Source organism: Perognathus longimembris, chromosome 2, assembly GCF_023159225.1.
Source record: "Perognathus longimembris pacificus isolate PPM17 chromosome 2, ASM2315922v1, whole genome shotgun sequence".
Classification (NCBI taxonomy): Eukaryota; Metazoa; Chordata; class Mammalia; order Rodentia; family Heteromyidae; genus Perognathus; species Perognathus longimembris.
Window position 1 is genome coordinate 11,016,048 of NC_063162.1, and position 14,766 is coordinate 11,030,813.

Below are 14,766 nucleotides of genomic sequence, written 5' to 3' on the forward strand. Positions count from 1 at the left end.
TTACTCACATGAGCACAGCGTCCTCCAGGGAAATCTCGTGCCCCATTTTTGCCTTCTTTGTGGGTTGACACACCACCATCTAGATCTATGAGGACCACCTGCTTGCTCCGTTGACCACTGAACCTCTTCATGTCAGGATGTTAGCTTCTTTTGACTAATTTATCCTTGAACAAATAGCATTTAAACCTTTGCTCTATTTTTTTTTTAGCTTTCATTAACTCATGTGATTTGTTTAATCCTTTCACACAGAGAGGCCATTTATTCATGCTTTGCACCTTTGCTGATTTATCTGAATAGAACGTGTAGCATATTCCTCCCACACGACTAGGAAAATGGGACTTTGCTTTTTAAAAAGATTCTCATTACTGTTCCTCACTGAGTAGGGTATGACATAATCTACTTGAAGCCATTGAAGTAGTTAAGACTAAATCATTTTTACACGTGATCGATCCAAGAGTCAATTGAAAGAATTTCAGGTATTTTAAAATTATTTCTCTCCTGGGTAGCTGAATCTGTAGGCAATATTCTAAATTTGACATTTAAAATGGGAAAGTCACCACTTTGATCTCTCTCGAAGGTGTAGAATTTTGAGCTAATAAGAAAGGTCACTTGTGTAAGAAGGGTGAACTGTTAAAAAGCAATTACAACCTTGCTGTTGGCCTTTAATTTTTAGGTTCAGAAATGTGGAGAGCCCCTAGAATTAAAAGTAAAGTAAAACCTAAATAGAATTTTCCTCCACAGAGTGCTTTACTGTTACACTGAGCAATCAGTGTAAGAATGAAGATTATGTATGTTTCAAGAGTGAACTCTTTTATAAGACTCTTTAAAGAGTTTTTTTCTTGAACAATATAATAGCTTTTATTTAAATCCTATGCAGTATATTTTGCAGGCAACTTTTTTTCTGGAAAGAATACTTTCTTGTCAAGAAATCTGTATGTAATGAGTTTTGGTGCACTTTGAGCCTACTGGTCAATGTTTCCCAACTTGTTCCTGACTCACTTGTTTCCCTAACGTCCTTTAGGCCAGTGCTAGAAATGGATAGAAATGGAAGTGACAGGTAGGGAGAAGATCAAGACATTTGTAGGGCTTCTCTAAGTGGCTTTGTTGCTACTCAGGATTTCCTGCTCCTTTGATTCAGGGAACAACAGGTAGGAGAGAAGAAAGAGAGGAATAAGCATGCCATAGTCATCTTTGTTCTGAAGTAGTGATAAGGCAGGTCCTATGTAAGTGTGGGTTCTGGGGATAGAACCTGCAAGGTGTCTGTAAGATTTGGATACATAGAAATACAGTCATATGATGTATTCTGAGAAGTATGTTACTGGATGATTTTTGTTGCTGTGCAAATATCGTGGGGTGCACATACACAAACTGAGCCCTGTCTTGACAGTTGGTCTTTTTACTACAGTAGATGCTTTTTCTCTGGGTGTCACTTGTCTCTAGTTTCTGCTTGAACTCAGAACATTTTAGGGAAACATTTTCTGCCACCTACTTAGGCAGTTTACACTAATGGACACATATTCTTACCTCACATATGCAAATTCATACAAATACTGAGCAGCACAGATGAATTCTAGTCTCGTCATCTTGTATACAAGAATGTGTGCTCTCAGAAGTTCCTCTCAGAACCAGAGGTGAGCTGGTTCCGTAGATTGTAGTGACAGGGTGAGGAGAGGCCTCTTGACCAGGCGAATGTCCCTAAACCCACCCTGATAGACACGGTGATGAGTAGACACTGAATCTTCCAGTGTTAGTCCTTCAGTTGACTGAATGGAAAAAAATGAGATTTACAACGTCTCATTTCTGTAGAGCTTTGGGGTGTTTTTGTTTTTTTTCTGTGTAGTTCTAATGTCTAGTTTTTGCAAAAACAATTATTTCCATTTTGTGCCCTTGTGAGTCCAGAGATGATGATAAACCAGATGAACTTGACTTCGAGGTGAATTATTTCCCAGTTGGAAAAGTTTGGGATGGCAAAGGAGAGGCTAGAATGTGGTGGTTTCTTTTTCCTGTGCATTGTGGAAGAGATCTGTCAGTGTGTGTGACAGTTTTGAGAAAAGGCAACTAGAAAGATGATTAAAGACAAAATTAAAACATTTTTTTAAATCTAAAAATTACAGGAATTAAGAAAACACTGACTGAGCATTGCAGGTGTAGCTCTGTGGTAGAGCACTAGTCTAGCATTTGTGAGGACTTTGATTCAATGCTTAGGACTAGATAGGTAGGTAGATACATAGATGAATGGATAGATGGATGATGAATAGATATAATAGTTTGTTGTGTTTACCAAGAAAATATTAATTAATTAATTAATTAATATATTTATTTGTTCCTTTTTTGAACAGTAATGTTATTCTCTACCACTCAAGTATTTGTTTTTCATTAACAGCTTCCCAAGTTGTCTTTCTTAGGGCTGTATTGTCCAATAGGTTCACCACACTGAGGGCCACACAGTTGAAAGAATTCAGCAATTCTCAATGCATTCGTTTGCTGTGAACGTTTTATAATGGAAATGTTAACATGTATGCAGAAATGTACACACTCATGTGCAGTTTTAAAAATACAATGAAGCCAGACACTAGCTCTTGAGTGTAATCCTAGCTACACAGGAAGCTGAGATCTGAGGATTTTTACTCAAAGCCAGCTCAGGCAGAAAAGTCAGTGAGACTTTGGTTAATCTCCATTTAATCAACAAAAAGCTAGAAATAGAGATGTGGCTCAAGTGGTGGAGTACCAGTCTTGAGAGAAAAACAAAAAAGCCAAGTGAGAGTATGAGGCCCTGTGTTCAAGCCCTAGTACCTCAACAACAACAACAAAAAGTTGTTTGCATTGTGTTTCCTCTTCTTTTCTTTTTGTGTGTGTGTGTGTGTGTTTCCTCTTCTGATAGTTTTACACCCGGAAGGATAAGATACTTATTTTCTGTAAGGAAATGAAAAAAATTCACTATTACCAAGAATGGTTAGCATATGACTTAAATTCATTAGTTGGCAGGAGAGTTGGATTTCTACTGATGATTTTATCTGTGGGATTGGGAGACCTCCAGTAATCTGCTGTTCATCTTTTGTCATCTCCCCAAAGATCTCTCATGTCCATGATCCGGAAACGATCCCACCCCAGTGGCAGTGGTGCTAAGAAAGAAAAAGCAACCCAACCAGAAACAAGTAAGCAGCAGCTCATGTGTTTTCCTTTTATGGCTTGGTGGTGTATGGTTTGCAAGCAGTTCACACACTTGTTGATTTTCTTGGAGGAGAAGTGTAAAAGAGAAGCTGTAAGAAGGAACCAGCTAACCGCCATTACCTCTCCACATTGGTTGTCCATAGATTAACACGTAAACATGTCCGCTACGAAGAGAAATCTGGTCCCATTGAGAAACAAATACTTCAGGGTATAAAGGAGAGTGAGTAGTTCCAGATGAGGGAACCGACTTTTTAGAGTTGATAGCAAGAGGGCTGGCTGGCTGGGAGCCTCTTTAGAACTTAGGTGCCGCTCCAGGATCATGAATGGGAAATGCAGTGAGCCTGCCTTACTTGCAGATTTTCACACATATTTTTAGCCAAGTGTGGTAAAAATAAATAAATAAAACTTAAGCTAGGCGCCATTAGCTCATGCCTGCAATCCTGGCTACTTAAGAGGCTGAGATTTGAGGCTAGTGGTTTGAAGCCACACCCGGCAGGAAAGTCTCTTAGACTCTTATCTCCAGTTACCCAGCAAAAAAGCCAGAAGTGGAGTTGTGGCTCAAGTGATAGAATGTTAGCCTTCAGCAAAAAAGATCAGAGATGACATCCAAGATCCAGGACCAGCAAAAAAAGAGAGAAGGTTCAGGGAGGGAAGGAGAGAGAGAGAGAGAGAGAGAGAGAGAGAGAGAGCACCAAACATGGGCGGATGCAATCATAATAGTCAATGTGTATATGTGAAAATGGAACTAGGAAAATTGAGAAGGTGTGTGAGGTTGGGAAAGTTGAGGAGAGTGATGGAAGGGAAGACAGACATTGTTCAAACTGGTTATTGTAGGTTCTTTGTGCTTAAAAAAAATACATTTATGGAGGAATACAAGTGAGATTATGGCAGTGGGCTACTAGTGTCAGAAGGGGGCATTCCAGCTGAGCAGTCATGCATTTATAACACTGGTGGGGTGTTCAGTAGTGACACAGTAGGATCCAAGTTCCCGAATGAGGAAGGAACTTGCAAAAAGAGGAAGCTGGGAGGGCACTGCTATGGTAGAACATGGAAGCGGAAGCAGAAGCCGGGCTGACAATTTGGGAGCCAGATTCTGAAGACTGTGGTCAAGATTCTGGTGTTTGCGGCAGTTTTAAGTAGAGGGTTTATCCAGATAAGGTTTATCTTTTCTTAAAAAAAAAGAAAAAAAAAAAAAAGATCACTTTGGTGCAATTGGGAAGAGTCCAGACTGGGGGAGGAGGGTAGATAAGGGAGGATATTGTAGCCTTTCATATAAATGTTGGTGACTGAGACCAGGTGGTAGTGATTAGCTGTAGAAAAAGCTCAGATGAAGAAAGAAAATGTTAGGGAAGTGGAGTATGTAGGGCTGCGGAAGTCACTGGAGCAGGTGGGAAGGAGAGCGTGAGGAAATGGACTAGATGAGGACTGCAGCACCCATGGCTGGAGATCTTGGTCCTTTGGGCCTTGACACTAGATCTCAAATGAGACTTCAGTAGGTTGTTTGGCACCTGAAAGTTACGCAGCACCATTGATTCGCCAGGTTCAGGCCTGGAGTAGCAGAAGGTCCTTTGGATCTTTTGTCTCTGCTCCTTTGCATCTCACTGGCGGTGTGATATTCTCAGACCACAGGGTGGTCATTGTCCTCCATCTATGACATGTCTGTGCTTCTCACCATGTTAGACTAGAGCACTCATTCTGTAGTCTGCTTGTAGATAGTCCTTTGCTTTCACTTCAGCCCCATTTCTCACTATATCTGTCCCACTTTTTGGCTAGGACATTACCTGAAGGCCCACTGTGCATTGGCTCTTAGCGTTCCAGAATTGCCCTCCTGCCCCATCCTTCTGTGCTAGCCTTCTCAGGCAATGCTATTTCTAGTTCTACGTCTTTATGAAAATTCCAGGCAGATCACCTTTATACTCCAGGCTTCTCCTCTACCTTCATCAGCTTATTAGTTTAATAATGAGTTGCTTGTAGCATTTTGCTTTAAATTCTATTGCTTTAGGGATTTACTGTCCTGCTCCAAGTTTCCACGCTAGGCTCCATGTTTCATTGATCGGTGAGTATTCTGTGCTTCCCTGAGCAGGTGGGAAGCTCTTTGTGGGTTTGCTTTTCTCTGCAGCCCACGGCTCTGTTGAATGAGTGGCAGTTTGGACTTAGTGTTGGCTTTATCAGGAAGCTTGCAGCACATTTACAACAAAAAGCTGACTTTGTCTCTGAATGGGTTCTGTGTGCCTGTCCCCTGCTGCTCTGGAAATCTGTCCCTCTGCCTGTTTGTGGGGCTGAAGGACCCAAGGCTTTGCACAAGACATTGACCAGAACACATCTTGTGGGCCAATTCTGAGATTTCAAAGGCATGCATGCCTCTGTTGGTCATATATTTCAGTCATCATTGATGATTTTACCTCTGTGTCTCAGTTTGCTGATCTGTACCACAGGGATAATAGGATAGTATTATCTGGTATTATCTATAGTATCATCTATGTCTATGTTATTATTTTCTGTGGCTTCATTAGCCCTCAATCAATCACAATTGAAAATATTCATGGAAAATTCCAGAGATAAACAATTTCTGAGTTCAATGTAACTTAGCAATTTAAAATTGCTGTTCTAGCCCTCAGGGATGCAAATCATCTTTTTTTTTTTCTCTATCCAATTATTCCTTTCTGTGTATGCTATCCACCTTGTGGCAGTTGAGAGAAAGAAAAAAACCAAACATGTCCATATAACTTGTACTACAGTCTGTGTTACAATAGTTTTATCCTGTTATTACAAATTATGATTATGCTTTTACTATGCCTTGTTTATCAGCTAAACTTTATCACAAGTAAATAAGCATAGAAGTATATGTAAGTATATTGGTACCCTGGATATTGTATATACATGTATTGCAACTAGGGAAGGGAAGGGGAATATGAAAATGGGGAGACAAAGGATAAAAGACAAACCAATGCAATAGCAATACTTACAAAACTATATGCTGTAAACCAACTGTACAACTCATGGGGGGGTTGGGGAGGGGAAAGGTGGGGGGAAAATGGGGGAGGAGGTAACAAGTTAGATAGAAATGTACACTGCCTTATGTATGAAACTGTAACCCCCTCTATACGTTACTTTGACAATAAAGAAATAAATTTTAAAAAGAAATATATGTAAGTATAGAAGAAGTATGTTAGTAGAGAAGATTCTATAGAACATAGTATAGAATGTATGGTTGTTATTATTCAAGGATTTAGATACCCACTGGTGTTTTGGAACATATCCCCTGAAAATAAGGAAGACCTAGTGTATTTGAACAGTATTTATAGTAGGACCTAGCACATAGAAAATACTCAAAATACTGGCTGAAAGGTGGATAAGGTACCAGTTACTCACTGGGTCAAGGGGGAACCTCATTCAGCAAATTTCCACAGTACTGTAGTTAAAGAAATTTTCTTTTCAGATCTTCACTGAAATTGAAACATACTTATTAAACATAGATGGTACTTTTCTTTTGAAATGTTGTCCATCATGGTGGCATATGGTTTTAAAATAGCTTTTATTTGAAAGTCAGTCAAAGAGAAAGGTAATGCTATGGTTTAGAAATTTAGTTTCTTCTAGGTAATAATAGAAAATTTTATTGAATAACAAGGTGATGGTTTTCTTTGTAGTTTTGGTGGTTGTTGTTTCTTTTTTTCTTTTTGGAGGAACTTATTTTTCAAGTGGGTCTTAAAATTTAAGCTCCAATTAATTACATGTAGCTTTTTGATCCAAGACTGACCTTGAAGCACTAGCTCCAAGAACATTTGATTTTATTTTCTCCTGGCAGTTCAATAACATTAGACCTGTTGTCTTCATTTGTCCCTTTTCCTTAATCTGCAGTATCCTGCATATTTCTATTGTCCCCCTGATTACATGCTTTTGTGAGACAATTACCAACTGTGTGATTGCAGAAAGAATTACAAAACATACCATGAGCTCTCTGTAGGTGATTCGCGCGGGTTTATTAGAACTGCTTAATAGTTTAGAAGTTCATATAGATTGCTTTTTGCTATTTCAAAAACAGGGTCGAGGAGAGAGAGAAAGCTTATGCTGCTAACCTAGTGTTGCCCTTGTTTGGTGCCCAAGTAGGGAATCTGATAAGAGTGATTTCTTTTCCTTAAGACCAATTAAGCCTTTACATTTGAAAAAGACTGGGAAATTAAAGCCTGGTTTATAATCTGTACACAATACAGATAGTGGCACTTCTCTGAATTATCACTATGATTCTGGCAAGCAAATATAAGAAACTACTTTAAATTCCTACTATGTTAGATGCTGTAGCAGATTTGAATGGTGTTGACCATAATTCTCCATCTGTCTGCCTTAATTAGTTTTTGTATGGTGCATTTAATTGGGTTCCCGTCATTCCTTCCAGAGGGCTAATCTGTTTGTAGGCGGTGTTCCTATTGCCCAGGCTGCTCTTCCTAGTTCGCTCAAAATGGCAGTCTTTCTGAAAAAAAAAAAGCAAATGTGTTTTGAAGCGATTTTTCTCAATTCCCAGGAATAACTCTCATTCCCATACCAGGTGCTTGAATGGCAGATCTGGATTCTATCTCCTCTGATTTTGAATAGAATCAGCCAGAGCACTATGTAGGGTACAATTGATACTCAGCTATTGAATAAGTGGATAGATGGAAGGATGGATAGATGGGTGGGTGGAATTTTCCTGTCCCCCTGTTGATAATTGTGAATCATCACTGCTGCCTGGACGAATGCTACTTAAGGCCACATGGTTGGCCAGTTCAAGCCTTTGTCATTATTTGTTTACTGGTTGATGAGTTTGAACCCTGTTGACCACATTTCCCCTATTGCCTGGCAAAAGATACTTTGTTGACTTGTTTGCATATAGAGATGTTTGAGATCTCAGCTTTTCATTGGCTTCTGAGGCTGAAAACTTTACCTGAAGGCAGGACTGTATCAGGACCTGGGGTATGCAGTGAATATAGCACCAGCTCTCTTCTTTGTGGTCTGCTACAGAGGTGAGGATAATGGAAACTTCTGAATTCTGTTCATGCTCCCCTAGATACCTTTAGAAGTGGAATAGCCATCCAGAACCAGCCGTAAGTCTTCTGTGGAAAGGAAACCATGAATTGAGCCCCTATCATACAAACCCTGACACTAGTGCTAATTATCTTGGGGACACATTTGTGGTTTCCTCCATTCAGAAGCCTACGTGGGCTACTGCTGCTGAGATAGTGGAAAACTTGGTAGCCATTTAAAGCATGAACTTCACAAGTCTGTCAGTAGATAAATACTTGTTGATTGTCCATCATATGCATGCCAGGTAATATGAAACATACTAGAGATACTAATGGGAAGGTCTTTCTTAGATATTCAGACTGGAATATATTGTTTGTAGTGAGTTAAATGATGCTAAGTGCAAGACCTAACTGTTGACAAGTGTTCTGGAATGGTTCTGTTCTTTTGCTTGAGCTATTCTGCAAGAAAGGACTATTCTGATTAATAGGTTTAGATTTACTTCACTTGCATTCATTTGACATCTTAGCAGCTTGACTTGTTGTTTCTTTGAGCAGTAAAATAATTCAAAGGTTAGACAATAGACTATATATAGTCAATGAACTTTGCTGTTGGTTGGTGTTCGGGAGGGAGCCCCCGGGCCTTGCTGAAGTAGGCACTGGCCAGTCCAGTGCTCTGCCACTGAACCCAACCCACGAGTGGAAATTTTTCATCACATTTAGTCACTTAATTTAAATTATTGCTGGATGTATTTTTTTAATATGTCCAATTTTAACTTGTAAAGGATTTGCTTAAATGCTTCCTCTATGCATGATTCTTAGACAAAAGATGGCATTTTAAAAACAGGTTTTTCCCCTATTTTTTTATTTGACTTTGACTATGGATTTCTTCGAATAAGAAAACATTTCTTTGATCTCTCTGTTTTTCAGATAAGCTATGGATTGATTTATTTGACATAGGCTGTACTATAACTTCTAGCAGCATCTTTGAGGATAGGAAGAATTGACTATTTGGGAAGGAACAAAGCTGATTTTTTCCCCCTATTCCTGGGGCTTGAACTCAGGACATAGGTGTTATCCCTGAGCGCGCGCATGCGCACGTGTGTGTGTGTGTGTGTGTGTGTGTGTGTGTGTGTGTGTGTGTGTGTGTGTGTGTATGTGTGTTGGTCCTGGGGCTTGAACTCAGCCTGGGCGCTAATCCCTGAGATTCTTTTTCTCAAGGCTAGCCCTCTACCACGTGAGCCACAGAGCCACTTCCAGCTTTTTCTGAGTATTTTATTGGACTTTTCTTCCTGACCTGGCTTTGAACCATGATCCTTAGAGCTCAGCCTCTTGAGTAGTTAGGATTACAGGTATGAGCCACCAGTACCTGGCCCTGAACTTTTTACTTAAGGTTAGTGCTCTACCACTTGGGCCACAACTCCACTTCTAGCTTTTTTTTTTTTTAAGTTTATTGGAGAGCAGAGTCTCCTAGACTTTCCTGCTCAAGCTGATTTCAAATTACGATCCTCAGATCTCAGCCTCCTGAGTAGCTAGGATTATAGATGTGAACACCAGTGCCTGGCAAAAGCGGTATTTTTAAGACATGAAGATTTCCCAGTTTATTCTTTTGTTTAATGAACAAAATTGACTTTGTTAAACATAGATGAGACAATACCGGTAATAGTTTAGTTTTGCTTATTCTGTCCATAATAGTTGAGTCATGGATGTCATCAAAAGTGTATTCTTGGGCTGGGGATATGGCCTAGTGGCAAGAGTGCTTGCCTTGTATACATGAGGCCCTGGCTTCGATTCCCCAGCACCACATATACAGAAAACGGCCAGAAGGGGCGCTGTGGCTCAAGTGGCAGAGTGCTAGCCTTGAGCAAGAAGAAGCCAGGGACAGTGCTCAGGCCCTGAGTCCAAGGCCCAGGACTGGCAAAAAAAAAAAAAAAAAAAAAGTGTATTCTTGTCCATGGTGGCACTCAGACCCTACATTCTGAAGTGTTTTTATACTTCATCCCATTTACTTCTGACAAGACCTTAATTTGACCTTAATTGTTAAAACTATTTGTCTTATCAAATCCTTTATTCTTAAAAACAAATTATTTCAAAAGTGTTGCCACCTGGTAGCTGCTAACCTTGGTAAATTATTGGTGTTCTGCAACTGTCTGGGAAACGACTGTGATTAATTACATAGTACAGTCTCACTACGCCACCAAAAATAGGAATTAGCTGTTTTTCTGTAACCTAAGATGATTTATGTATGTGTTCTTTAAACAGCCGAGGAAGTCACAGATCTAAAAAGGCAAGCGGTTGAAGAGATGATGGATAGAATTAAAAAGGGAGTTCATCTTAGACCTGTTAATCAAACCACCAGACCGAAGGCAAAGGTTGGTAATGACTGCACGATTTTTCCTCCCCTTGGTCTTTTCTTTCTTTAAATGTAAAAACTTGATATATGATGAAAACTCCGTCCAGATTGCCATAGATGTGTCATAAAAGCTTTCACCTCCACACGAGCAGACTTCTGAAGGGCTTGGTTTGACCCATGGTGCACCTAAGTCCGAAGAAAATGCATCATGTTATCCAGAGTGCTGACAGCACCTCCAGAGGGAACTGATGGAATCTCTTTTAGAAGAGATCCCCTTCTTTTCTGATTCCTGGTTGGTTATGTGATTCTACGGAGTATCTACTCCATGCCAAGTCCTCGGCACATGGAAGCAAGCAGGATAGAAAGCCTCCTTGGGGCCTTAAGAGTTTTGCTGGGGGCGTCACATCATAATGGCGGGACAGAAACAAAGTGCTACAGAAATGGTAGAACTAAGATGGCTTTTTTTTTACGCTATAGAGTTTGACTCAGGACCTCAAGCTTGCTACACTGGTTCTCTGCTGCTGAGACATGCTTACAGCTCTTTTTCTGTGCTGTTATTTTTTATTTATTTATTTATTTTTTTGGCCAGTCCTGGGCCTTGGACTCAGGGCCTGAGCACTGTCCCTGGCTTCTTCCCGCTCAAGGCTAGCACTCTGCCACTTGAGCCACAGCGCCGCTTCTGGCCGTTTTCTGTATATGTGGTGCTGGGGAATCGAACCTAGGGCCTCGTGTATCCGAGGCAGGCACTCTTGCCACTAGGCTATATCCCCAGCCCTGTGCTGTTATTTTTGAGAGTCTTTGTGCCCAGATGTGTGCCCGGACTACACCTAGATGTCACCTTAGGAACTTTTCTGCCTTCACCTAGCCTAAAACCAGTCTCAAGCTCAGCCTTCCAGGAAGCTAGGATTACAGATGTGAGCCACTGACTCCTGACTAGATTATATTACCAATTTTTTTCTTTGCTTACTCTAATCCTATAGGAACAAACTGGTTCTCTTTCTTCTTTTCCTTTTTATTTTTTTTTCTGAAACCATACTGTAATGCAGTCCATCCCTCTTTAACTTCTTAAATATGTGTCTCGGTGTTACAACTACTTTATGGAAGTTTCTGGTGTCCTTTGGAAGTTGCCACTTTGTCCCAGGCAGGGCAGGTAACCAGGCACCGTGGGAGCGGCCATGGCGTGGGATGTACCTGCCAAGGGGATTGCCAAGAAACAGGGAACAGATGCTCAACTCCCAGAGCAGACTTACGTGTACGGGGCAGAAGTTTGAGCAACCGTGTAGAGTAGGCCGGTGTGTGCCAGTGTTCTAGGTCAAGAACGGAATGTGGAACCATGGGATGTGGAGCCACGAGGAAGGCTAGGATGATGATCCTGTGCACGGGGTTGAAAGAACGATGAGTCCTGGTAGGAGTTGCTGCCCGGGCAGTACCAGCAGCTGCCCCTCACTTTTTCCTGTGCAGTTGGGGAGAACACCTGCCCAACACCTGCCCTATCTGACTCACAGTCTTGTCAGGAGCAAATGGGATGAAGTATAAAAACACTTCAGAATGTAGGGTCTGAGTGCCACCATGGACAAGAATACACTTTTGATGACATCCATGACTCAACTATTATGGACAGAATAAGCAAAAACAAACTATTACCAGAGGGAAATGCAGTGTCATAAAGAAATCAAATTAGTTTAGAGGGAAAAGCTGTTGGAAATGTCTCAGACCATAAGCAATCAGCATTCTGTATGTACTTTTCATTTCCAGAACACCACTCTGTCATCTTCCTTTCTTACCATGACTCTTCCACAGTCCCTCATTATTTAATGCCAGTTCCCAATCCAGAAAACAACTGGGCAAGGTTGAGTGAACCACTGGGTTTTCCACTGGTAATCATTAAACGTGGTAGATGTAGTGTTGAGTGAATGAGCAATTAGCTCTACAACAAAAGGTCCTTGCATGCCTGAGTGCAGACCCCACACACGCTCCCCACCGCCCACCCCCAGCTCCGTGCTGGCCTTAAGCATCACAATATGGGAGGATGTGGTCCAGGCTTCAAGAGGCTGCTGCAGTCAGGACTGCTTGAGGGGCATGGCTTTCACTATGGTAGAAGGCATGGCATTTGCTCAAGATTCACCTTGTTACCTGAACGGTGTATCCATAGAAATCAGAGCTGCCTTGAGAGTGCTGGTAGAAAGGCACGTATTCTCATTTCCTTGATATTGTGGGTGGAGCTAGCCGGGTTGATGTTGCTGTCTCAGAGCTTATGACTCGCCCTGGGGGACATGTGCACTTTACAGATGAAGCTAAGAAAGTTGAATACCTTCGCCTAGTTTTGCCTCTGTCTTCCTTTAAACATGCGGAAGTAGAGTCACATTCCTGGGGTTATTTTTTGAGGTTGCTAGTAGGTTGCTATTAGTTGCTCCCTATTTCTGGATGAAAGAAAAATCTTGCCCCTATCTATCTTTTGGGAAAGGGGCTTGTATCACTGTCCCGATCTTTTTTCCCTTCGTCTCTGTCCTTTGTGAAAATGGAACAGGAAGATCCGAGGTCTGCCCTGAGTTACTTTCTCACGAAGGTCCCAGACTCCCACTTGTTCCCCAAGAGAGCCACAGAAACTGTTTCAGTGTGGCAGAGATTAGCACAATTTTATTAGAAATTAGGTTTTCTTCTTGATGTCGCTGAAAGAGAATTGGGCTTGGAATGCAAACTCCTGCCCCAAATCTCCGTACCTCAACCTGGACTTTCTTCCATGAGATAAAATACTCAGATTGCCTCCCAGTGAGGCCTCCGAGTGCTCCGCCAGCCAGGAACACCAGCATGGCCTCCCATGGTCCATGCTCTTCCCAGCCTGTTTCCTCCCACTTGACTTTACGATGAAATTTCTAAATCAGGACCTGCAGGGCTTCTGTTAGCTGGCCTTTGCCTGGAGCTAATGGAGCCCAGAGAGTTTTTTGGCCAAGGGCTTGCTTTTTGCTGGGCCATTTCCACTCTCTTCTTGTTGACAGAAATCCAACCATAGCAGTGGAGGACAGTGTGTTATGAAGAACGCTGAATAATTTGGATTCAAATCTTTAAAATCTGGTGTTTACTAAATTCTTTCCATCCATGATGCTAACTAAAAATAATGATATTTAGAGGGTAGCATGAGTCCTCTGCTTGGAATGTAGGTTCTAATTTTCTATGCATTTACCACTTAGGAACAATTGCATGGCTAAGATTTGTTTCCAAATTTTAAACAGAGACCTGCTAGCCAATATAGACTACCAACTAGTTGCCATGTAAAAATCTTTAGTATTTTAAACCTGAATTACTCAGTAACTTGTTTTGTTTTTAAAATTGTAGCCAGAATCCTCGAAAGGCTGTGAAAGTGCAGTGAATGAACTAAAAGGAATACTGGTAAGATTTAATACTGGTTTATTGTTTAGTTAATGGGGAAATGAAAAGAAGATTCTTTATGGGTTTTCTCCTGAATAACGGATTTGGGTATGTCTTGTTTCTACTTACAATTAAAGTCATTGTTGTTTGATTGTCATATGCTAATAATGTATAACTCATTGTTGTTTCTATCCTAAAAGAGTGGGGTACACTTTCACTGAAGTCCTTGCTCCCCATTCTTGTCTTAAAATCCTGGCATTGCAGCATCAACGGCAAGTGTCTGGTCATAGGTGAGGATGGGTTCATGTGTCTGAATAATAGAGCTAGAAGAGGCAGAACAGTGTTTTCCTTTGAGACATGACAGTGGATTTTGTAACACCTACATGCAAATCTGAGCTGCCCCCCCCCCCCCATCCCCAGAAGTGTTTCTCTGAGGGCCACATCCGCTTTTCTCACAGTTGACACAATTCTTTGATGAGAAATGAGAGGACAAAAGGAGTCCCTTTCTTTATGTCCCTGTTTCATTTGCTAAAGCTAACTCCTGTCCCCTAGGGAGTGGACATAATGTCCATCTCTAGTCTTAGTTCTCTTTTCCCCAAGCTTTGGGCAGCGGCTGCCCTCTCCAGCAGTCACCCTGGGAGACATTCGCCTCGTGTAGGAAGTGCTTCAGACACTGAGCTCTATTTTCAGCCCCTGTTCCAGTCCAACCCCAGTGATTATGCACAGTAAGTCAACAAACATGGGGGCGGAGGTGCAGGACTAAATACTCCCCTGTTTGTTGTTACTGTGCTAATTATGCATTGTACAGAGACATCCACATAATGATGGTAAACAAAATTATTTTCATCAAGCATGTCTTTAAACAGTAGACTTAGCTCAGAA

General features: G+C 41.3%; 1 protein-coding gene across 2 annotated transcripts in view; it reads left to right on the forward strand.

The window, feature by feature from the left end:
• Shtn1 (shootin 1) overlaps positions 1–14,766 on the forward strand; it is a 96,339-nt gene that overhangs the window by 58,237 nt on the left and 23,336 nt on the right. For both annotated transcript variants that reach the window (XM_048338164.1, XM_048338163.1), the window contains exons 12-14: positions 3,073–3,155; positions 10,428–10,537; positions 13,852–13,905. In XM_048338164.1, the coding sequence (XP_048194121.1) occupies positions 3,073–3,155; positions 10,428–10,537; positions 13,852–13,905 (247 nt within the window). The remainder of the gene's footprint in view (positions 1–3,072; positions 3,156–10,427; positions 10,538–13,851; positions 13,906–14,766) is intronic.